This window comes from Barbus barbus, assembly GCF_936440315.1.
Source record: "Barbus barbus genome assembly, chromosome: 32".
Lineage (NCBI taxonomy): Eukaryota > Metazoa > Chordata > Actinopteri > Cypriniformes > Cyprinidae > Barbus > Barbus barbus.
In genome coordinates, this window is record NC_136760.1 from 1,090,966 (window position 1) to 1,116,658 (window position 25,693).

The following is a 25,693-nucleotide window of genomic DNA, read 5'->3' on the forward strand; positions in this document are numbered from 1 at the left end:
TCAAAATCAATGTTCTAAAGGCCCCGATATACTTCAAACAAAATCGAAGAACAAACTGATATGACGTCATTTCGAACAAAATCTGGCCGAAACTAAGTTGGTTTTGAGCTCGTTTCGGCCATTTGAAACAGCTCACCAAAGCCAGTTTCCTGAAGGAGTTCGTTTTGGCTCCTAAACACCTTTGAGCTACCATTGGTCAGTGGCGATTACGCAATCGGTGGGTGGGTTCGGGAACTCCACCTTCTATGACGTGCAATTTTTTTTTACCTGGTTTGTTTCTCATTCAGCAAATGTCAGGCAGAAGAACAACATTTCCAAGTCACTAGCAACATAAATAAACTGTGTCGAATAGCTGAGCTGCCACAAATATATCCGCACCTGTACGATCACTCGCAGAGAGACTTTAAAGATTCACAGAAAGCATTTGATTCCTAGAAATAAATTGCTATGAAGCCTGTTGTCGACGACCCGGAGTTATGCAAAAAGCGTCATAGAGAAACATCAGATGCAAGTTTTCCAAAGCCATGAAAAGAATGAGTAAAGATATAAAGTAATATTCTCTGGGTCTCAATCGGGCTCAAATTGATATTAATGTAATCCTTTGCTTAAGTGATACTTGTCAGTTTATACATGTTACATACTTCACAAAAATATTGCTAGAGTAGGAAAGCATTTATTGGTTTCCGCTCACTTTCAAATGGTCCTTGGCTTTACTACATCCCTTTTTGCAGAGGCAGACAGAGATATTTATGTGTTTAATGATTTGTTTTGGAGCATCTGCAGTTGTTTGGAGAGGCTCTGTGCTGCTGCTGCTGAGATCTTCATGACAACATTATCCTCACCTCCTAACACACATCATAATCGACGGGACTTCAGGTTTTATCAATTCTTCATTCCCCGCACTAGTAAACAGCTTATAGATGTTTTGTTTCTCTCTTGTATTATCCGTTAAACTTTAAAAAGGAAGGTGTGTATCAGCTCTGAGATGTTCTCTGGAAAACTGGCAAATGGAAGTTTCTTTGAATCAAGGATGTGGTTTTTGCTCAGTTTTTTGGTTTTAGGACACGTGCAGACCTCGGCTGACCTACTTCATAAATGTTTATCTGGAAGACGTTCAAGAAATCTTGTCTGAGACTCAAGAAATAGAAACCTTTCTTTTCTGAGCTAATTCAAATGGTGTCTACTTTCAGTCTAACGTTTCACTGGCTTTGGTGTGTCTCCTCAGACTTATTTTAGGTTTATTTAGGGCATGTTGAAGCAACACAAGCAGTGTTTTCTTTCCTCATTTGGTGAAATATTTAAGGTGACTCATGAAGGAAACTCTTGTGGTGTTGGGTGTAAAGCAGAAGTTAGTCCTGCACTTCAAACACAGTTTTGATGAAGACTATAATTGTAAGATGACGTGTAGAAGCATTACTCAGTTTTTTTTTTCGTAGGTGTGTTAAAGGTGTAGTTCATGTAAAAATATAGAGTTAACAGTGAAGAAGATTCATTAAATGCAAGTCAGCGGCTGCCTGTCTTTGAGTCAAAAAAAGAAGCATATCAGGGAATGATGATATATTGAGGTCTTATGAAGTAAAACGATTGGTCTGTGTGAGAAACTGAACATTATTTATGACATTATTAGCATTACCTGTAATCCAGAGTCTCAGACAAACAGAGAAATCTGATTCTTTTGCATGAATTTGGTTTGTTTGTTTGTCTGTTTCAGTTCACTAGTTTGTTTACTTAATAACGCAATGACATCACATATACACAATTATATAATCAAAGCATCCAATGATGATGTGAAACATGGATGTTTTACATGTCTAAAGCATATCAAGTGAATAAACTCGTCTTGAGAATAAGTTAATTCATCAGAGGATTAGATACGCCGCTATTTTGACTCATTTCAAGACCGAGTGATTGAGTATCTTGTAGATCTGTGCTGCCTCTTCGTTGGAATTTCAGACCAATTTGGTGAACTGGTTCAACTAGTTCACTAAAAAGAATCAGTTCAAAAGAATGATTCATGATTCGTTCGTGAACCGGACATCACTACTGATCGTTTTCCTGAGGCTGTGGATTAAATGATGTTGTAAATTATGTTCAGTTTCTTGCACAGACTGATCATCATGTCACTTCATAAAACCTCAAAATATCATCAGGAGCCACAGGGATTTATTTTGTGTTGCCTGATATGATTTTTTTGACTCTCAAAGTAGCCCTAGCCGCTGACTGATTTTATGAATCACTAAGGACATCTACAAAAAAACAAGCAAACAAACAAACAAGTCATCTACATCTCGGATGGCCTGAGGGTAAATTAACAGCAAATTTTCCATTTTTGGGTGAGCCATGCCTTTAAGACTACAACAGTAGGAATAATAAAAGATAAAAGTGACAGAATGCAATATCATGACGACTGCTTCATGTCTTTGATATGTATTTCTGCACCCTGCTTTCTAACGTGGTACCGCTTTCATTTCCGATACGTCCAGAATGAAACCTCCCATTTAAACACAAACACATGTGAAACTTTACCTCATACAATCCCACAAATCACAGTTCACACGAGCCCTCGCAGAAACTGAATATGATTGTTTTTTAGATACAGATTTTGGACATACACAGTAAAAGCAGTCAGGTTTAGTCATGTTCGTTCACATACAAATGTTTAATTTACAGTACACTTACGAAACAGAAGAGAAAAACAGTATATTTTCGGCATGTGTTGAGTAGAGAGTCTCAGTACGTCATTCACAGATGGTTCTTGTTAGTGGTGAAGGCGGTGGGCTTTCAGGACCCTCTACATTTCACAGTTAAATAGCTTTCTTACACATCGTATGTCTGTGATAGTGTCAAAAACCCTTGGCGTGAGAGATTGAGTCTTATTTATTCCTAAAGAGTCAGACAGACACTGAAAGGTCAGATCAGTGGTGTCTGCATGTCTGCTCCAGATATACGCCCTGATATTTCATTAGCTTTCCATTATTAAATCAAAAACGTTCTTCCATTAAAGGAAGTCATAAAAAAAGAAAAGAAAAATAAACAGGTTTCAGCAATTCGACAGATTTAAAGGAATTTTCCAGGTTCAGCACAAGTTGAGCTTCTGTGGCCTGCTTTTCTTTACCACAGAAATAATTCAGGCTTGTGAAAACAAACAAACAAAAATCACATTAACAGTACTGTATTTGGACTGCAAAAAAGATCTAAGCATGCTTAAATCAAGATACATTTACTCGAGAAGCAAAATGACTGAAAAATGTATGACAATTAAGTGCTAAACAAGAAAACAAAAATGTATTTGCAAATTAAAGATTTCCCTTTGAATAAATAATAATTCTGCATTTTTTTTTTCTTAAAACCACTTAATTTTAATACATTTCTCAAAAAGCAAGACTTAATATCTAATGTTATTTTTGCTTTTAAGTTGTAAGAATGGTTAGATATTTATAGTAGAAAACAGGACAAAAATACTGATTAATAAAATCATTTTATCAGTCTATAATGAAAGTTTTGCACCAGAATAAATGTTTTAAAAGCCACAATATTTACATTATATTTAACATTTTTACATGTTAACTTGAGTCTGGTGTGATCATTTAGTAGCTTAAGTTATATGAACTATTTCTGTACCTTAATGTATAAAGCATTTAAATTCAATAATTTGAGCAGAAAACACCAAAGTTGACATAAAGGTACGTTAATTGTACTATTAAATGAAAAAAAAAACTTGGTGTTGGCGATGCAAAATTCAAGTTCATCTGCCTAAAAGAGTAAACCGATGGTTTGCACAACTTTACAGCTCGAATAACGCATCTATTTACAGAATAATGAATATAAGCTGAAATACATCAAGTGCAGGCCACAGAAGCTGCTCAGAGAGATCAATTTGTATTGAACCCAGAACATTCCTCAGAAGATTTCCATGTTTTTGTTATCGAAATATATTTTTTGCACAAGATCATATAAATTATTAGTTTATTAACAGCTTGTGGCAATTCAAATGCATAATATTTGTTACATAATATTTTGTGAAAGTTGTTTCTGAGACAGGTTGGCTACAGTATTTATGTGCCTTTTAGTTACAGATTGCAGTTTTCGGATGAGAATAATTTGGTTTTGCTAAATATTAAACTTTTTTCTTTTTTTTTGTCACAAATAGAACAACTTAGAAAGTAAAGAACACACATATACAATATGTACAATTCACTTAAGGTTGCATGTATAAAACATCAGAAAAATGGTGACGAATAAAATCAATGTTGTGTTATTATAAATAATGTTTTCTTCAAGAAATTGTACTGCTACACAGGCTTGTCCTCAAAGAGTATCTGAGCGTACACCGTTCCTGTCGTTGCAGATTTGGCTTCAGGCAGCGGCTTTATCAGTTCGAGCTCAGCGTACATCAGACTCTCTTCTGCAATTTTGGGCTGTTGGTTCAGGACAACAGCAGAGTTACAGCTCACATACTCAGCTCACAACAAATAATACATTTCTGTGTATTTCATTTATGGAGCTTACCAAAACCACTTTTCTGGGTTGAGGTTTTAAAAGCTTCGGCTTTCGCATTTTGTCTGCAATAGGGGCTGAGATGGAATATTGGAATATTTTAGCTATTAAACTAAGATTTATACACTTGAGAAATAATGTAAGGTGACATACAGAGGTAATTTTGGGAACGTTACTCTACCTTTAGCCGGTATCTCTGGTGGCACGTCTGGCTGCTCCACACTTTTATTTTTCTTATACTTTCTCATCTTCTTGGGAAGAGCTGGAGAGAGACTGACCAGACTAGTGACCGTCTCGTCTGAACTGGACACACATGAACACGGTTTCAGAAGATTGTTCTTCTCATATGCAGTTATAATTTTTCATGTTTTCTCACCTGTTCTGTGGACTCTTGACCAAATGATAGTTTTCTGCCAAAAAGGAGCATATGAAAAAATGCTGATGAGCAGATTACATAATTAAGATCATAACAAGAGCATCATTAACATGCACATTGAAGGAATAGTTCACCTAAGAATAAAAAACAATTGCTGAAAATGTCCTCACCCTCAGGCCATCCAAGATGTAGATGAGTTTGTTTCTTAATCAGATTTGTAGAAATGTGTGCAGAGCATCCATTGCTCAGACAGTGATGCAGTGCGAGTGCAAAGGTGAGTAAACTTTCAGTGAATTTAAATTTTTGGGTGAACTATTCCTTTATTGTTATATCATCCACAGCGAGAATCATACCTTTTAATCGTCTCTTCCTCTGCAGATACTGACAGCTCACAGCTATAGTGAACATGCACATGCACAAGAGCCCAACACAACACACCAGCACAGCACACAGATACACATCTGAAACACACACAAAATACACTTAATGCAGATGAAATAAATGCATACTGTATGTTTACTGCAGAGAAAATATACACCCGACACAACAGTAACAACACATAACAACACCATTCTGTATAACCTTGTTGTATTGAGCTATATTTACTCATTTACCTCATGCCTTTCAAATGTTTTTTTCTTCTTTTGTTTCTTTTTCTCTCTAATCTTCTCCGATATAAACAGGTTTGATGTCAAGAAACACAGAACAACCAGTGATATTTAATAGCACAGATGTCAAATCTGACATGAAGTGTCCTATTTAAATGTCTCAATTCAAATTTGGCGAATAATGCAAATTTAGTAACACTTTAGAGTAATGACCTGTCATAAATAAATTAATAATAATGATCTGGACCAGTACTTTAATGTGAAAAACATTTTTCACTTTTAAATGAATCTCCAGATCAATAGTAGTTACTGAAGACTGATTTGGTAATACTTGAGTAATTAGGGTTTGAGGGGGGGGGTTAAAATAGCCCCCAAAATAGTGCAATGACCATATCCCAAATATCAAAACTCAAAATATGTCTTCTCAATCCGTGTATCATTCGTCCTTTCCATTTTCAATTGATAAATGAAAATCAAAAAATGAAAATCTGATTGTTTTTTTGTTATTTGATTTTGAATCAGAAACGAAAAATGAAAATTGTCTTGTATTTCATATTTTAAAATTTCGTTTTGGATCAAAAATACAAAATTGAAAAGGGTCCACACAACAGAATCTGTTTTTAATATTTAATTGCTGGGTTGTGCGTCACCCGGAAATTTTTCTGCAGCAAATAGGCGGGCTTGTGTACCCCCTGGCAGTTTTTCTGTTATTGTATTACACTATAATTGTTAATAAAGCTTAAAAAAAAGAAAAAAGTTAGCGACACTATGGCAGCGCTGGAGCCACACTCCACATTAATCATGGTGTTGTTCAAAACCGGTATGACACACGCTGAAATTTCCTGCACACTGAAGCAGATGAATATCGTAGACTGCTCGGAAAGAAGCTTCAGAAGTTTTGTGTATCAAAACGCGCGTCTTCGACGTGTGATTTCCTATGAAACGCGCGTTCTTGACGCACTTTGGAGTCACCAAAAACGCGCGTTTTTGAACGCGGTTTCAGGATTTTTTTTCTTCTAAACTTTGTTTAAGGATGATTCTCAACTATGTTATAAAATATATAACAAAATGATTTGATATACAATTTTGTTTTATGCAATATGTCTGTAAAAATTTCCATAAACTGGTTTTCCCATTAAACACAGTGTATCTATACTGTATCTAATTTGCATATTAATGTGTTGCTGTTGGGACAGCATGTTGAAAAAAGAATTGTCATAATGGGAGTAATAATTGGCCAGATGTTCATAACAATATATAATATTTCATAAGAAAATGTATATATATAATTAATTTTTCTATTCAATTGTTATGTCTCCCAAAATGCATAATAAACATCCTTTTAGTCCTGGTGTCCTCCACAGTGGACATGTATGAAATTATGTCCTGTTTCATAACAGGAAGTCATATTTGAATTTGAAAACCCATAATATTTTCCTGAGATGTTGCTTTATGACAAACAATTAGAAAATTATTCAGATTTAAATGACAATTACAAAATATAATCATATTTCCATAAGGATGTAAAATGTTTCACTAAATTAAATTGAGCCATATTTAAAGACATAGGAGAGGGAGTGGTCCTGGTGAAACTACCAATCATTTAGTATCTCTGTAAAGCCCTGAATGTGCTCTGTACAGGACATCCGGACTTACAACTGTGACATGTGAGGTCTCAGAGAAATTCACTGAAATAGAATGTCCACTACAGAGGCAAAAACTCCATAGCTGGGTCTCAGGAGGATATTGTGCATTTTGGGAGACATAACAATTGAATAGAAAAATAAATTATATATACATTTTCTTATGAAATATTATATATTGTTATGAACATCTGGCCAATTATTACTCCCATTATGACAATTCTTTTTTCAAAATGCTGTCCCAACAGCAACACATTAATATGCAAATTAGATACAGTATAGATACACTGTGTTTAATGGGAAAACCAGTTTATGGAAATTTTTACAGACATATTGCATAAAACAAAATTGTATATCAAATCATTTTGTTATATATTTTATAACATAGTTGAGAATCATCCTTAAACAAAGTTTAGAAGAAAAAAAAATCCTGAAACCGCGTTCAAAAACGCGCGTTTTTGGTGACTCCAAAGTGCGTCAAGAACGCGCGTTTCATAGGAAATCACACGTCGAAGACGCGCGTTTTGATACACAAAACTTCTGAAGCTTCTTTCCGAGCAGTCTACGATATTCATCTGCTTCAGTGTGCAGGAAATTTCAGCGTGTGTCATACCGGTTTTGAACAACTCCATGATTAATGTGGAGTGTGGCTCCAGCGCTGCCATAGTGTCGCTAACTTTTTTCTTTTTTTTAAGCTTTATTAACAATTATAGTGTAATACAATAACAGAAAAACTGCCAGGGGGTACACAAGCCCGCCTATTTGCTGCAGAAAAATTTCCGGGTGACGCACAACCCAGCAATTAAATATTAAAAACAGATTCTGTTGTGTGGACCCTTTTCAATTTTGTATTTTTGATCCAAAACGAAATTTTAAAATATGAAATACAAGACAATTTTCATTTTTCGTTTCTGATTCAAAATCAAATAACAAAAAAACCAATCAGATTTTCATTTTTTGATTTTCATTTATCAATTGAAAATGGAAAGGACGAATGATACACGGATTCTTCTCCATACTTAAGATACAAGATTTTACATAATACAGTCACCATTATGCAGATTGATCAAAAACACAGCTAAAAGGCTTCCTGCCAGTTTCCATCGTTCATAAAAGTTAACATCTACCACAGTTTATCATGTTTCAATACAAGCATTCAAATGTAATTTATGCAATATTTCAAACCTTTAACCCACAGGAGAAAATCAACCCTTCTCAAGAGATTATTTGGCAAACCTGCATCCAACGCGATGCGCGAAAATATTATTAAATATTAGAATGTTTGTGGGAGCAGACGGTAATGGTCAGACATTCAGCGGGAGCAGGTTTAAGAAAACCTGCGCAGGGCTTTAAAACAAACATGTAATACAAACAATACAGACATTTTGGATGCATTTTTTAGGTCCAAAAGAGGACATGTCTGGGAAAAAGAGGACGTATGGTCACCCTATGTAATATGCATTTGAAACATAACATTTTTTAACATTTTTGGTGAACTGTCTCTTTGAGAAAAACTGCCATTCCTTCCCTTTCTATTAGACTATTTACTGCATCTGAAACATGTTTAGTAACACTTTTTTTTTGGTCCAAGACAATATGGCTGAACACAGTTTTGTGGCTTACCTTCAAGCAGACTCCACAGTTCCTCCTTTGGTTTGCCGGCTGGGAGAACATGGACTGTGAGAGGAAGAAGAGAGAATTGCACACTCATCACTGTGGCTCCAGACCCTCGTAATTACACGGCACATGCAGTTAAATCAAGTAAATTGCAGGGGCAGTAGTGTGTGGGATGACAGCAGTGAGGCTTTCCCTCTTTCTGGATATGGCCCTGGCTAACACCCACTGTGATGCCCTGAAATACCCATAACCACAGCAGCTGACGACAGTAAGGCTAGCTGGCCCCAAAAACACAGCCACCTCGGCTACTGAGGAAGCTTAGCTGCTTATTTGGGTGTGCATTAGACCACTAAAGAGCAAATTTGATTCACTTGAATCAAATGAGTTGAATTGATCTGGTATGTTCTGTCAGCAGTGGAAGTGTAAATTAAGCAATAAAACAGGAAAGAAAAGCTTTATTTTTTTATATATCATAATATTGTATATAACATATCATTTGCACAACCCAGAAAATGTAACTGTGGAGACATTTGTGCAAAATTATATTGTTGTTTCTTGCACACTTTACGACACTTTCAACGTAAAAGTCTCTTCAGTTTTAGTTTTTTTTATGAAACAGATGAATATGAATCTGGCAACATTTTATTACATTGGTTAATAAATAAATAAATAAAATGAACTGGTGAGTTTGGTGAGTGGCCTAACTGATAGTGTTAACATAAGCAAACAGGAGGTAAAAATGCATTTGCTGAAACAGCCATTTATCTTTCTTCTACAAGACTTAGCTCTTTTATCATGATTTGTATTTTAAGGGACTCGTACCGGAGCGCTTCACATCACAAGTGCAAAGTTGTACCAGGTGCGCTACCAAGCAAGTTTACTATATTAGAAAAGCCAAACATATGGAGCTGGCTATGTGATGCAATTTTCAAAATGTATTTGTTTGGTGTTTTACTGTCACTACCATTCATTTCAGCTGGAAACTGCAGTGAATTGTATATGCTTTTGGAGTTGCGAAAATGTAGGTAGAGGCACATTTTCCAGTTGCATTAGTAATTTAAGCTTGGCTGTATTTTGTATACAGCAAGTATAACTTCATTTTAACTTCATTTTTTTGGACCTTTTATATGGTGGCCGAGAGAGCTCAACACACTGCAAATGAAAAACACCAGAAAATTAAGAAAGTCAAGTCAAGTCACCTTTATTTGTTTAGCGCTTTTAACAATACAGATTGTGTCAAAGCACTTAACAGTATCAAATTGGAGGACAGAGTGTCAGTAATGTATAATAATAAGATTAAACACTCAATTTTCAGTTAAAGGCATTTCATTATTGAGTTCAGAGATGTCATTGTCTAGCTCAGTTTAGTTTAAATAGTATCTGTGAAATCAAATTGACGATAATCGCTAGAAATCAAGTGTGCCCAACTGAGCAAACCAGAGGAGACAGCGGCAAGGAACCAAAACTCCCTCTGAGACAGAATGGAGAAAAATCCTTGGGAGACACCAGGCTCTGTCGGGGGGCCAGTTCTCCTCTGGCCAGGAGATTATTGTTTATTTATTTACTTATTGTTTTAATTAAAATTTTAAATGTATAAATGTATTATATTTCTATTTTATATTGTTGCAATTTCTAACAATAATAATATTATATAGTTAGGTATTTTATTATTATAAATATAAATAAATATTATAAATATAAATAAATTTTGCGCTGCAAATACTCGCAACACAACCAAATACAGAAACTCACTGCAAATACACACAGACCACATAGGAAATATTTAAGGGAACTGCAACAAGCGAGGAACCTGGCTGGGACATGCTTATCAATTTCTACTCTGAAAGGTGAGATTTTTGTTGTAGATTTTTATTTTAACACCCTGATCATATGAATCCTTAGCTGTTTTTTTTTTTTTTGGATATTATCTTAAATAAGCTGACAAAATAAACAATTACTGTAACTGTGAATCATTAACCGTTAAACCGCCAACTTACTTTTACAACTTCCCTTATGAAATTAACCATGGTTTTATTACCATGGTATTTGGTATTTGGATAGCTGTAGTTATACAAATGGTAAACAATACACCAAAAAAACATGGTTACTACACATTTACTATAATAAAACCATTGTTACTTTTCATAATGGTTGTTGGGGTCCCCTTAAAACATTTCCGTTGTGTTGTGAATATTTGCAGCGCGTTTCTGTATCTTGAGAATTTGCAGCGCGTGTTGACAAACTGATGAAGATGTTTTCTTAATTTGCTGGTGCTTTTTCTATTTGCATGTGTTTTCTTAAGTTGCAGCATGTTGAAGTCTCTCAGCCACCGTACTTTTAGCATTTTAGTTATAGAATGAGGCAAAAGAGAAGAGGAAACATTTTGGGGAATCAGAAATTGGGGAAACAGCAGGTCGACTAGCTTATTTGAGTCATTAAGCTCATTTTCTTATTTAGAAACTGCTATGTCGCATTTGACATAGAATTAGAATTTACAACACGTACAGCACTTCCAGTTGTCTATGCATTCTTATTAACCACACTGCAAATGTCGTCTGCTTTTTCTGCTTGCACACGAACTACTATTTATTTCTCTATTCATGACTCCTGCAGAAATGTGCTTATTTTTGGAACTCTTGCTCATGCTTGACCGAACTGGGGAGGGACAAAAGCTCTATTGAGTCATATGATTCAAACAAGGAGCCAGATACAAAATCTCCAGTGGTTTACTGGAGGCTTCTGTCACTGTACAGGATCCCAAAAGTCATTTGTTGAAGACCTCACAGATGCATGAATAGAGATACATGTTTCAATAGAGCAGCTGCATCAATTAACATATTAATTATTTCACTGCACAACCACAGCACATTCAGCTATGAAAAGAAGTAGTGAATATATGAAAGTGTATAAAAAGTAGGGAATTTAAAGTCAGCAGCATTCTTCTCTGTCTTGGCAATATGAATGATCACACTGTGACATTTCCTAAGCCTCGACGGTTGGCGTGCCTTATATTCAACATAACGAGTTGCTTGCCTTTGAGCAATGGAAATAAAAATGGCCACAACAAAACTGCACAAATAATACAAACCATTTACGTCAAATCTTTTTCTTTTCCCCCACAGGAACAACCTTCAGTAAAGATTTTGACTATTGATTTGCATCACATTCTGACAAGACAAGAGTCATACAAAACATTGTCGAACCCACAAAAACGGTCAGTATTCCCTGCTTTCTCTGTTCTACTGTGTAATTTAAATCTGCACCACATCCTCCCTCACATGGCAAAGATGCTCAATGGTTCTCCTTGCAAACACTGTCAGTGGAAAATGTGATCTTGTTTTAGGACACAAAGTTTTGAGCTTAGTGGTATGGCTTGGTTTTGGGACTACTTTACTTGGATATCTCATTGGTTGGTTGGAGCACAAATTCTCATTTAATTTAGTTGTTAGTTATGTTTATGTATATTTATGCAGTAGCTGGAGTATATAATCATTCCCTACTAAGTAGTTAGTTACAATAAGGTCTTGTGTAAGAATAGCTTAGCCAAGGATCTAGGGTATCTATGCATACAGTAGTTACTGGATATGCAATTTTTGTTTCGCATGTAATTTCATCATTATACTATGTCTGTTCATCCCCCTTTTCAAGCAATCCTCATTTTAAAGTTAACATGTCATCAAAATTGATCATATTTACTTTATTGATGCAAGTCTTGGTATTTATCATATGCTGCAAAAAAATATTTCAAATAAAACAAAATGGCTTGTAATATTTTATTGAAATCGAACGACTTTTTCAGCAGAAGTCATGCATCTCTCTTACTTTTCAACCCATCTTCTTGACTCTATTCTTATTTGTAACTCTCAGATTTCTAATCAAATCAGTTCCTGATGGATAAAATATCGTTCACTCGCCAAATTACAGCAATAATAGAGTTTCACATTGACTTAAAAATGTTTCTACACCTCCAAAATTGAAGACCCCATGAAATGGCTTGACAAGCACCATGGTCTTTCATTTGGTTATTTATTATTGAAATAGGAGGTTTGACTGCGGCAGTATTTAAGCAAAATGTGGCTTCTTGCACATTTTATGACACTTTAAAAGTGAAATGTCCAGTGAGTGGCGCATGTTCAGTTTTATCAGAAGCAGAATTTGGCAACATTATGTTGGTTGTTATATCGCAGAAGTTCAGAAATGAAACGTCCAGTGACTGGTGCTAAAATGTCATGTTATCTTGCTTCTACAAGTCTTTGAGCTCTTTTATCGGGACTCGGGACACTTGTGTTTCACGGGACTCGTACAGGAGTGCTTCACATCACAGTTGTAATGCTGTACTGGCTGCCCTACCAAGCAAGTTTACTACATTAGTAAAGCCTTACATATGGAGCTGATTATGTTATGCAAACATCAAAATGTGCTAGTTTACAAATCATGCACTATAGTAATAGCATTTTGGTCATAACATATTATTACACAAGAAACCACACACGTTTTCAATAATCTGCATCTGCACGTAATTATAATTTGTGTGAAAAGTAAATAAAAGTTGTTGGTGTTTCACTACCACTAGTGTTCATTTCAACTGGAAACGGCAGTGGATTGTATGTATGTAGGTCAAAGCACGTTTTTCCAATGAGCATAATATTATATATATATATTATGTTGGATTTGCTACTTGCTATTGCTCGTTGTTGGTCGATTTGACGAACATTTGTATACAAAAGTAGTTTTGGTCAATATTACCTAAAAGGAGAAACCCTAAGTTTTAAATGTTTGCTAAAAGTCAATTTTGCAGATGATTGGCAGTGCACTCACATGTAGCAGGTCTCAAAGTTAACACACATGGACTTAAAGCCACAAATATTTAATTTTGATTTGGTGATGTCTTTAAGTAGGCCAGGCGACGCCCTCCCACAGCGAGCTCTGGCGGCCCTTTTTGGGAAACTGATCTAGTAGTCGAGGCCCTGACCCTGTTTTTCCTCTTTTTCTTGCTGCTTTGCTGCAAAGCCCTTCATACATATGGACTTATTTTGTCTTGGATCCAGAGAGTGACAGCCTCTCCATCCTCTGTGCTGCTTGCGTATCTGTCTGTCTGTACAGTAAGTTAGTAAAGGAAAACTGCACTCTGCAGCCAGTGTCAATAGCATTTGGCTGTCGCTACGCCAGTGTTCACTTTGTTGTCAACTCGGCTCTGACCGCCAAAAGACAGATATATAACGCATAAATGTTAGATCATATTTCCACATGTTTTTAATGGAAAATCTAACACAACACCGAAGGAGTTTCTCGACATCTGTTGCTTATGCACTGAGTATTTTGTCAGATGTTTCGAACCTTGAGACAATTTAAGAGTCTAGATGAGAGAAACTCTCAACAAACAGTCACTCACAGAAATGAGCTTTTCCATATTCCATTATTGCCTTTTTATGCATTATAAAATCAAGATTTTACATTGGCTATGTCAATAGCACGAAAAACAAAGCGTTTTTCAAATTGGCATAAAATTATATGCAGAACGCGAGCAAAGAATGTTCCTCGTCACTGAAACGTTCAATAACATTGGTAATATGTACCAATGACATAACTCAACATTGGTTATAATGCTCATAACTCAACATTGGTTATAATGCTCAATGGTGCATAAAAATAAATCTTTGCAGCATGAGCAGATCTAAATATTATGCCTCAATCAACACTTTTTATTCATGTTACTTTAGCACTGACAGTATTAACTGATTAGGTTAATTTGATTATGCAGGGTTATTATTTTTGGCCCAATTCCCCATTAATTTCCGAACCTGTTCACAACAGCATATAGACAAACTTCAGAGCTGCATGGAGGTTATGTAAATATAAAATATAAATTTAGAGCTTTTTCTACACCTCCAAAATTGAAGATACCATGATATGGCTTGACAAGCACCATGGTCTTTCATATGTTAGTGTATTATTGAAATAGGAAGTTTGAGTGGCACATATGAAGGAATATTCCCTTACCCGTTGCTTTTACTTCACAGCCATGAACTATAATTCACTCAGCCCAGGCTCATTGCACAAACATGCCTGTGCAAGTGAACATGAATTTGGCAACTTTACAATGAAACAACACAAAACCCAACCCTAAACCTAACCAATAGTGTTAGCAAAAGTAATCGTGAGGTACAAATGAAGCAACCATGTTATTTTTTATGTGGATTCTACAAGTCTTTGAGCTCTTTTATCGTAACTTATGTTTGACGGGATGCATACCCGAATGCTTCATATCACAAGTGGAATGCTGTAACCGGGTGCGCTACCGAGCAAGTTTACTACATCAGAAAAGTCAAACATATGGAGCCGATTGTGATGCAAACGTCAAAATGTATTAGTTTACAAATCATGCACTATGGTAAAAGCATTTTGAGGACAAAACAGTGTTGTGGAGGGAACCACACAAATCTAAGCTTTTATTCATAATCAAAGTGAATACGAATAAAAGTTGTTGGTGTTTTACTGCCATTAGTGTTCATTTCAGGTAAAAACACATTTTTCCAGTGAGCCTATCTTGAGTTTGAGTGTCATTTTTGTTTATTTTGGTAGAATGTTTGCTCCAATCCCCCATTAATTTCCCACCCTGCTCACAACAGCATATAAACAAACCTCGAAGCTGCGTGGAGGCCGAGCTGTTGGTGGAAGCTTTCCATCGTTCCTGATGCTTCTTGAACTCTTGGACTCGGCAGCTGTAAAGACCCCTGTCCTGTTCGCTGATGTTCATGATGAGGAGGTTGTATATCTTTCCCTGTTTCACCACTGTCAGTTTCATTTTGGGCTTGCTGAAGCTCTTGGTGTAGTTTCCATAGAACTTGGCTCTCCGCATGTTCACCCGCACCACCAGCAGCTCCTCTCCTCCTGATAGCGGCTGAAACATCCAGCGCACCACAGGCAGACTCCCTGACCGCCGCCGCTGGGTCACCTGACAGGACAAGGTGATGTTTTCCCCCTCAGCCACCACAGTGAACGGAGATGGAGTGACTGTGACATTGATAGCTGAGCACACATCTGGAATCAGACAATACAATGCAAATAAATATCTTATTCACAGAGCGATGCACCATTTAAAGCAATAATTTAACCCAAAATGAAAATATGCTAATAATTTACTCACCCTCAGGCCATCCAAGATGTAAATAAGTTTGTTTCTTCATCGTATTTGGAGAAATGTAGCACTTGCTCAGCAATGGATGCTCTGCCGTGAATGGGTGCCGTCAGAATGAGAGTCCAAACAGCTGATAAAAACATCACAATAATCCACTCCAGTCCATCAGTTAACATCTTTAGAAGACAAAAGCTTTGTGTTTGTAAGAAACAAATCCATCAAGATGTTTTTAACCATTGCTTCCAGTCCATAATCCATAATAATGTCCTCCAGTGAAAAAGTGGTCTGGTCTGAATCAGGCAAGAAATCTGAACAGATCAAGCACTGTTTACAAGCCAAAACAGCTCTAAAAATATATATGGGTGGATTTTGATGTGAAAGATAACAGGAGATGGACTTCTTCACTGAAGGAAGCATTATGGACTTATGGATATTTTGGCCAGTGGTGAAGGTTTCAATTTAAACGTCTTAATGCTGGATTTGTTTCAGCTTTTGTCTTCTCCATGTTAACTGATGGACAGGAGTGGTGTGGATTACTTGTGGATTATTGTGGTGTTTTTATCAGCTGTTTGGACTCTCATTCTGATGACACCCATTCACTGCAGAGCATCTATTGCTGAGACACTGATGCAGAGACACATTTCCCCAACTCTGATGCAGAAACAAACTACTTCTTGGATGACCTGAAGGTGAGTACATTTTCAGCAAAATTTTCATTTTTGGGTGAATTATTGCTTTAATAGAGCCACGATATTTAAGAAAAATGAATTCTAACTGGATAAAAAATTATTAAACACAAGTACTTTAATATTCAGTGTCCTAGTTGTGTAAGCTAGCAATTTGTCCGCAGACTTTAAAGAGAATAAAGCAATACTTGCTGGGAAATTAAAAGTAAGAGTCTTTCCAGACCCTCTTGCTGCTGTTTAATGAGTCTTTTTGACAGGCCATCTGGAGAACATTATATGGGTGGCTCTCAAACAGACGTCGCCACAAATTGTCTGGCTCTGTATTTCATTAAAATGGTATAGACATATAGACATCTTGAGCATCAAATCAGCATATTAGAATGATTTCTGAAGGATTATGTGACTCTTAAAACTTGAGTAATGATGTTGAAAATTCATAATTTTACAACATATTAACATACAAAACAATAGGTTACTGGTCGGAGCGCAGATGCCCTTCCTATGGGAAGGGCATCTGCGACTGACCTCTGCAGAAGCATCCAATTGCACCAAATCTGGCTTGACAGACTGGAGGGCGTGTCCAATGGCAGGTAAGGGGCCGCCCCTAACCGAGCGCATAAAGCCCCCACACGCGCTACCTTTCCTCAGTGAGCATATTCGCTTCTCGTTCAGGAAAGAGCCGCCTGCTCCATACTAACAGCCTGTGAGCTGTGCATGAGGCTTGGAGGAGTGCATCCCCCCTGGCGGTTCATATGACTGTGGTGTTGTCACAACGCACCAGCACATGAAGTTCTTGCAGGCAGGGCAGAACATGTTTTAGAGCCTCCCGAACTGTGAGGAGCTCCAAATAATTTATGTGGGCGGAGCAGAGTGTGTTTAGCCACACACAGTTCAATGTTCTGCTCTCCTGGATGGTTCCCAATCCTGTTAAGGACGCGTCTGTCGTTTCCACTTTCCGCAACAAGATGGCCCCCAGTGGGTCCCATGAGCGTAACACTCTGCATTCCTCCAGTGATGCAGCACTGCTGTGCACGAGCGCATCACTGTGCCAGAGCGGTAGAGATCGCATAATGGGCTGAAAAATGAAGAGATAAAACTCACTTCAAGAACGCACTCATTTCCAGATGGCCCAAGAGGTAGGACATGAAGAAGAGAAAACGTTCTTGCGACATTTTCCGTCGGTCTTAGTGCACGATGTAACTTTCGTCAAGTTATAAATAGGAAAATTATTGAAACTCTTTAGTCATTTTTGATGACCAAGTGCTAATGGTCTAATCCGATTCAATGATCTATGCTAAGCTACGCTAAAAGTGCTACCGCCAGACACGGAGTTTGCTGAATGGATTCAAAAACGGTAAAACTCAACTGTTTATCTCTAGGGGAGTTGTAAAATGAGCCTATTTCCAAAAAAAGTGGAGTGTTCCTTTAAGACCCTCTATTCTCAGTGTGGTCACGCCGGCTCACGCTCCCAGACACTGTACGCTCACTGTATTCCCCGACACTGGGCTACACCGGGAACAGTGAAGCCCGTGTCAGCACTGAACCCCCGACTGCGCCGACAGATAAGATGGGGAAATACAAGGGACAGAACTGGTGTCCGGAGGGCTGGCCACCCGTGAACTTGAACTTGAACTTAAAGCCACCTGTGGCCGTGCAACAAGCCGGCTGCTTACTAAAAGGGAGGCCCCCCCTTTCACCCAAGAAAGCGAGTGATGGCGACCCATTCTCCGGTTGTTATCCCATGTTGACCAGCAGTTCGCTGGTAAGCGAATGGCAGGGAGGAGACGCTGAGGGCTCTTACCGCCAAAGCCGGGGCTTAATAAAAGGCCTGATGAATGGATGCAGAAAATCCATTTGATGCTAAAACACATGTGTTTCGCACATGCAGAGAAAACTAGTCCTTTTCCTGGTCCAACGCATTAGAGTTGCTGGCCATTCAATTGGCCACAGGTTGTCCACAGTGGTAACTGGACTTGGTTAGGAAAGCGCCAATAACAACGGACAATGGAAAAGGACAGGTAAGAGGCGGGCAGCTTAGTAATAGTGCGAGCGTGGGTGGCTTGCAGAATAAAAACAGCTGACCTGGTAAATTGTCAAGCATGCCTGGTGGAGGCTGATCGAGAGATGTGTCCTCCTGTAGACGGTTAAGTGAAGTCAAAACTAACGAGCTGTGAGTAAAATTCAGAGGTCGTGAGAAGCGAATTTCGATTGAGGAAAGGTAGCGCGTGTGGGGGCTTTATGCGCTCGGTTAAGGGGCGGCCCCTTACCTGCCATTGGACACGCCAGACTTGGTGCAATTGGATGTTTCTGCAGAGGTCAGGCGCGGATGCCCTTCCCATAGGTGGATCTCGAACACGAGATGTAATTGTAATAATAAATTGTAATAATATTTCACAATATTCCTGTTTATACTGTATATATTTTTGATCAAATAAATGCAGCTTCGATAAGCAAAACAGAACCGTTTTTCAAAAGCATTAAAATAATCTTAATTATTCCAAACTTTTGATACATCATTTTAACACAAACAAGTATTATTACATTATTTATACCTAATACTGCATGTTCTATATAAACTGTTTTTGACAAAAAAAAAAAAAAAAACATTTTATAAACATTTATTATATATATATATAAACATGAATATTACATAAAAGTTGAATATATATATATATATATATATATATATTTGTATAAATTTGAAGGTATAATTTTGAAATCAAGCATATAGTTATGAATATGAATATGTTCATTTAAATACTTAGTAATAAATCATGAATATAAAGTTATAAATGCTGTAGATGCTAAATCTAAATCCACAAAATCTGCCACAATCACAGTTGTCCATGGACTGTAAAGCATTTTTTAAAGGAAGAAAACAAACTGGTGTGTCATTTCTATCTGTGAGGATGTTGTGCTATTTATAAACTCAGAGTGACCACATGTATATATACACACACACACATAAGATTTAAGTTACATATACTAACGAAGGAGGAGTCGGAAACCACAACATACACACAGCCAGAGAAAAAAAAAAGTGAATCACCAGGAAAAAAGACTTGAAAGAGAAATTTCATACTGCTTGCACTTATATCAAGACATTGTGCGTATGTCAGCTTGAGCTTTAAAACTTGAGCTTTACCTTTAAACTCTCAGAATCAAAAAAAAAAAAAAAAAAAAAAAAAAAAAATGCATGCATTAAAAAAAGTCACTGACATGCTGAGATTTCCTAGCTCTAATCAACAACATCACAGCTGATGTTAACTTCAGACAGACTGCACTTACTTCCAAAGAGGAGGTTAGTCAGGAGAGCTGTTAGCACTGCAGTGATCTTCATTCTCCAGGCTGATGGGCTCCATGCAACTCCAGTTCAACCTCTTCACAAAAAGTGAAGTCCTCCACACTTTTTTTCTCTCCTTCTCTGTGTAACCCGAGACAGGGCATGCTCTGTATTTACTTAGTCTACACCCTCTCTCCTCCCCTTTGTATGGAGGACTACACACTACACTCAATGAAGCAGATGCCACTTCCTGTTCAGAAAGCTAAAATGTTGTTTTTGTCCAGTCCAGTTGGAGTATACTGGCACTAAACCTGGTTTACAACTGATATTCTCCAACTTTTTAGCTTCTTTTTTTCTTTCGGTAAAGAAATTATAGAAATTAATACTTTTATTTTGCAAATATGCTTTAAATTGATCTAAAGTGGTGATAAAGACATGTATAATGTTACAAAATATTTCTATTTCAGATAAATGCTGTTCTTCTGAACTTTCTATTCATCAAAGAAACCTGAAAAAAAATCTACTCAGATGTTTTCAACATAATAATAATAATAATAATAATAAATAAATGTTTCTTGAACATCAAATCAGAATATTAGAATGATTTCTGAAGGATCAGGTGACTGGAGTAATGATGCTAAAAATCAGCTTTGAAATCACAGGAATAAATGACATTTTACAATATATTCAAATAGAAAACTGTTATTTTAAATAGTAAAAATATTTCAAAATTTTACTGTTTTTGCTGTACTTTGGATCAAATAAATGCAGGCTTGGTGAGCAAAAGAGATAAAAAACATTAAAAATCTTACTGTTCAAACATTTTTGACTGGTAGTGTGTCTGTATATATATATATAGACACACACACACACACAGAGAGAGAGAGAGAGAGAGAGAGAGAGGCATATTTGCCTCATCAGAAAGTTTGGAAATGTTTTACTCAGAAATTCTTAGATATCCGAGATTGGCATTGTTTGTTTGGTCAGTTCTAGGTCTGTTAACAGGTTCAGTCAGTGGGTTGTAGTTGAGCTGCAGGGCCCAGCAGAATAAATGTATTTGTTTACAATATCATTCTGGTTCTGAAGACTGATGGATGACTGGTTTTTCAGCTGATAGTGGAAACAGATGTGGAACAGCAGGAAAGAACTGACTGCCCTCCTCTGGATAAAGTGGGGCATTGCATGATACAGATGCAGAAGGCTTGAAAGCTTGAGAACATTGAAAACCTGACAGATTCAAAATGAAAATGAAAATAAACTCAATCAATCCAAAAAATGTAAAATGTTGAGATGGATGGATGGATGGATGGATGGATGGATGGATGGATGGATGGATGGATGGATGGATGGATGGATGGATGGATGGATGGATGGATGGATGGATGGATGGATGGATGGATGGATGGATGGATGGATAGATAGATAGATAGGTTGGTTGGTTGGTTGGTTGATTGGTAGGTAGGTAGGTTGGTTGGTTGGTTGATTGATTGATTGGTAGGTAGGTAGGTTGGTTGGTTGATTGATTGGTAGGTAGGTAGGTAGGTAGGTTGGTTGGTTGGTTGATTGATTGGTAGGTTGGTAGGTAGGTAGGTAGGTTGGTTGGTTGGTTGGTTGATTGGTAGGTAGGTAGGTAGGTAGGTAGGTTGGTTGGTTGGTTGGTTGATTGGTAGGTAGGTAGGTAGGTAGGTAGGTAGGTTGGTTGGTTGGATGATTGGTAGGTAGGTAGGTAGGTAGGTAGGTTGGTTGGTTGGTTGGTTGATTGATTGGTAGGTAGGTAGGTAGGTAGGTAGGTTGGTTGGTTGGTTGGTTGGTAGGTAGGTAGGTAGGTAGGTAGGTTGGTTGGTTGGTTGATTGATTGGTAGGTAGGTAGGTAGGTAGGTAGGTTGGTTGGTTGGTTGGTAGGTAGGTAGGTAGGTAGGTAGGTTGGTTGGTTGGTTGGTTGGTAGGTAGGTAGGTAGGTAGGTAGGTTGGTTGGTTGGTTGATTGATTGATTGGTAGGTAGGTAGGTAGGTAGGTTGGTTGATTGATTGGTAGGTAGGTAGGTAGGTAGGTAGGTTGGTTGGTTGGTAGGTAGGTAGGTAGGTTGGTTGGTTGGTTGGTTGATTGGTAGGTAGGTAGGTAGGTAGGTAGGTTGGTTGGTTGGTTGGTTGGTAGGTAGGTAGGTAGGTAGGTAGGTTGGTTGATTGATTGGTAGGTAGGTAGGTAGGTAGGTAGGTTGGTTGGTTGGTAGGTAGGTAGGTTGGTTGGTTGGTTGATTGATTGATTGGTAGGTAGGTAGGTAGGTAGGTAGGTAGGTAGGTAGGTTGGTTGGTTGGTTGGTTGGTAGGTAGGTAGGTAGGTAGGTAGGTTGGTTGGTTGGTTGATTGATTGATTGGTAGGTAGGTAGGTAGGTAGGTTGGTTGATTGATTGGTAGGTAGGTAGGTAGGTAGGTAGGTTGGTTGGTTGGTAGGTAGGTAGGTAGGTTGGTTGGTTGGTTGGTTGATTGGTAGGTAGGTAGGTAGGTAGGTAGGTTGGTTGGTTGGTAGGTAGGTAGGTAGGTTGATTGATTGATTGATTGATTGATTGACTAAAAACCTTTAGAGCAGGACTGTGATTTTTTCATATTAGAAATTGTGTAAAGCAAATGCAAGACTCAGATAGCACTCAAAAATAACATTTATAGGGAAATATTACATTTATGTGTGTTTCTCATACTGTAGATAAAGCATGAGAGAGAGATACATTTTAATAAAGATAAATGACTCTAAATGTACTTAAAGCTGCATGTTCATTTTTTTATTTACTTAATTACAAATAAACAATCTTGTTTGATCACACATAGAAATGTCACAGATGAACAACAGATGAATAAAATAAGTAAAACCTAAAATCTTTTGTGCTCTTGATACAAACTATTTCTCTGTTATAGTTATTGTAAATATATTTTACTCACATTATGGCTCAAAAAACACAAAAAGGCCTCATGACGGCACAGCAATGGCACTGATCGGCTGAATTTACAGTCATTTGTTTTACAGGCCTAAACTGGCCGCTATTTAATACATAAAACTGTATAAAATAGTCATAAAATGATGTAAACGTTTGTATTAAATGATCCTCGGAAGACATTTCATTCCCTCCTGCTCTCCACATCAGTGATCCCTTAAAATAAAGGTCATCATTTTATGAGATTCACTTTCAGACCAAACTTCTGCAACTATATCATAGGGATGTGAAAGTGTAATTTACATATAAAAATATCCTTACCGTGCAGATGCTCTTCTTAGTGATGTATCTTTAGAAATATTAAAGCATTAGAAATGATCAAAACTGATTAAAGCTATGATGGTTAATGTTTTAATCACATTTATAATAGGCTTGCCTGATCTCTCGTGTTCACTGTCAAGCGCCTGCTTTCTGATGATGTAGAGTTTGACTAGCAGAAAGCAGATGGAAAGGAAAAGGCCGATTGCTGCTCCTATGACAGCATATTTGATTTCTGAGATTCAGGAAAGAAACATGATGTAAATAGGACGGTTATCAGCTCTGAATGTGTTTTGTAGGGTTTGGATTGTGTGTTTGTACCTGGTTCATCACTGGAAGAGTCTTGTGCCTTTACCTGCGCCACCAGCAAACAATCTGTAACATATCAGTCACATATCCTTACTCAAAACTCATCAGATTCTTATATAATGTTGGCTTGACGTAATATTAATAGTAATGTACTTGGAAAGCATTTATTAATCGTAATGTTAATTTCAATTAATAATAAAGTAATTTACTAATACATTATATTTATATATATATATATATATATATATATATATATATATATATATATATATATATATATATATATATACTTGAGCTTTCATGAACTAACAATAGCTGTTGACAACGACCTACAGTTTTTTTTGTTTGTTTGCAAATTTTGGGATATTGCATTTTTTTTTTTTAAGCTGGATGGAAAAGCCAAGATGTGCATGAATTTATAAAAAAAATATTATTATAATTTCTGTAAAGTTTCCATTGCGTAAGCTATGATAAAAAACATTTACCAAATAAAGTCCTCGATGAACATAAAAACAATGTGACTTGCGTTCCGCCTCCAAACACGCAATACCATGACAGTGTTTCTTATTGTGTTTCATCTGTGCAAATCATTTATTATGTAGGAAAAAAAGAGCTGTGAGCTTCCCATCAGTATTATTATTAATACTTTGCACCAGTTCTTTGAAAGTGCACGGTGATTTTATTCTCTTGAACTAATGGAATAGTGCCTAATTTGCAGATGTTTTATGCAATATTCTAATTTTGAAGTTAAATTGGCAAATTTGGATGGAACATAGCTACTGAACAGTTTTATTAACTAATGTTAAAGATAAATCAATTCTGTAACAAATTGCTCATTTTTTATTAATAGTATGTAAAGCATTGCTATGTGTTTTGTCATGTTTTAGACACATCAAAACTTTACTGTCTGTTACACATTAGTTTGTTTTTGGCTTCTTTTGTCATATAGGCCTGCTTTTAGCTTCATAACATGTCATTATTTAGACTTTCAGTCGAGACCTGAATGAGAGGAAGTGAGATTATATCTGTGATCACTTCCTTCTGTTAACGCATTACAGCCCTGACACCTGAAAACTCCTAAAAAAAGCAATATTACATATTTCTACTGTTTATCAGATTTGTTTGTCCACACATTCATCTGTAACCCATACTTACACATATTAAACTCACACACTAGATACAAGAATATGTGTTGACCTAGTTTATCAAAAGTAATCAATTAATTTCATATTCTTGGTCAAAATGTGCTTCTAACACACTCTTGCATTCAACACACTTTATCAAAACATTTTCATTATCATTCAGTCTTCGATTCTATTTTCTAAAATAATAATTTTATATTTGATGATGCCACAGCTTCAAATACCAATAAAACTCCCAGCTTCCATAAACAATGAAAATGACTTACCGATGGTGAGGATAAAGCAGAAGGCTGAGCAGTATCTTGCATGTTCAGACATTCTTAAGTCTTGTCATGTCTGTCTCTTACATTGAATGTTTTGTGCAAACGTGCTGATGCGCTGTTTTCGAAAATTAAACCATTTCCTGAACACTCACCAAATGATTTCAAGATAAGATGAGCTGATGATAATGTGTACAGCTCTTCAGTGTCATTTCCATTAGGAGATAATTGTTGCTAAAAGGCAGCATGCCAGTGAATTTTAAACCGCAATGCAAGATTTGTCCATTCTGAAGACCCTTACAGTTATTAAGCATCACTTTGTGTTAGTTATTAGGTTCAATCGGGGTCAAAACGCTCCACCAGTCAGTGTTTTGAGACTGACATGCATTGCATGCATCTGAGATCTATTGCACCAACTTGTTTTGACACTCGAGCTCAGTAACTTGGTTATGTGATATCAGAACATTTGTGTTATTGCATGCATGACCAGACCACCGAATCACCCAGATTTGACCGCAGCACACGTTTGGGGTCTGTAAGATTTAGAAATTAGTATTTTATTCATCAAGGATGCATTAAATAGCTCAAACATGACATGTATAATGTTACAAAAGATTTCTGTTTCAAATATATGCTGTTCTTTTGAACTTTTTGTTCATCAAAGAATCCTGAAAAATAAAATGTATGACGGTTTCCACAAAAAAATATTGGGTTTTCAACATTGATAATAATAATAATGTTTGTTGAGCAGTAAATCAGTATATTAGAATGCTTTCTGAAGATCATGTGACGCTGAAGACTGGAGTAATGATGCTGAAAATACAGCTGCGCATCACAGAAATACATTTTACAATATATTCACATACACTCTTAAAAATAAAGGTGCTTAA

At 36.8% G+C, this 25,693-nt stretch overlaps 1 protein-coding gene across 2 annotated transcripts; it reads right to left on the reverse strand.

The window, feature by feature from the left end:
• Positions 1 to 2,634: 2,634 nt before the first annotated feature.
• On the reverse strand, positions 2,635 to 19,995 carry LOC306852165 (V-set and transmembrane domain-containing protein 4-like). 2 transcript variants are annotated; one of them, XM_079388835.1, is made up of 8 exons: positions 19,854 to 19,995; positions 15,384 to 15,782; positions 8,748 to 8,801; positions 5,227 to 5,334; positions 4,874 to 4,907; positions 4,679 to 4,800; positions 4,510 to 4,562; positions 2,635 to 4,418 (listed from the first exon to the last, which is right to left on the reverse strand). In XM_079388835.1, the coding sequence occupies exons 1-8, from the start codon at positions 19,903 to 19,905 to the stop codon at positions 4,293 to 4,295; spliced, it is 948 nt and encodes a 315-aa protein (XP_079244961.1). In that variant the 5' UTR covers positions 19,906 to 19,995; the 3' UTR covers positions 2,635 to 4,292. The 2 variants fall into 2 exon arrangements, with proteins under 2 accessions (XP_079244961.1, XP_079244960.1); XM_079388834.1 differs by having other exon boundaries at positions 4,510 to 4,574.
• Positions 19,996 to 25,693: the final 5,698 nt, after the last annotated feature.

Bases quoted from the DNA above. Each gene is read 5' to 3' on its own strand.
- LOC306852165 (XM_079388834.1), bottom strand. From the start codon at position 19,905: ATGAAGATCACTGCAGTGCTAACAGCTCTCCTGACTAACCTCCTCTTT. The intron at 4,801-4,873 runs GTGAGAAAACAT...ATGTGTGTCCAG, and splicing joins GTCAAGAGTCCACAGAACAG to TTCAGACGAGACGGTCACTA. The intron at 4,575-4,678 runs GTAGAGTAACGT...ATTCCATCTCAG, and splicing joins ACCAGAGATACCGGCTAAAG to CCCCTATTGCAGACAAAATG.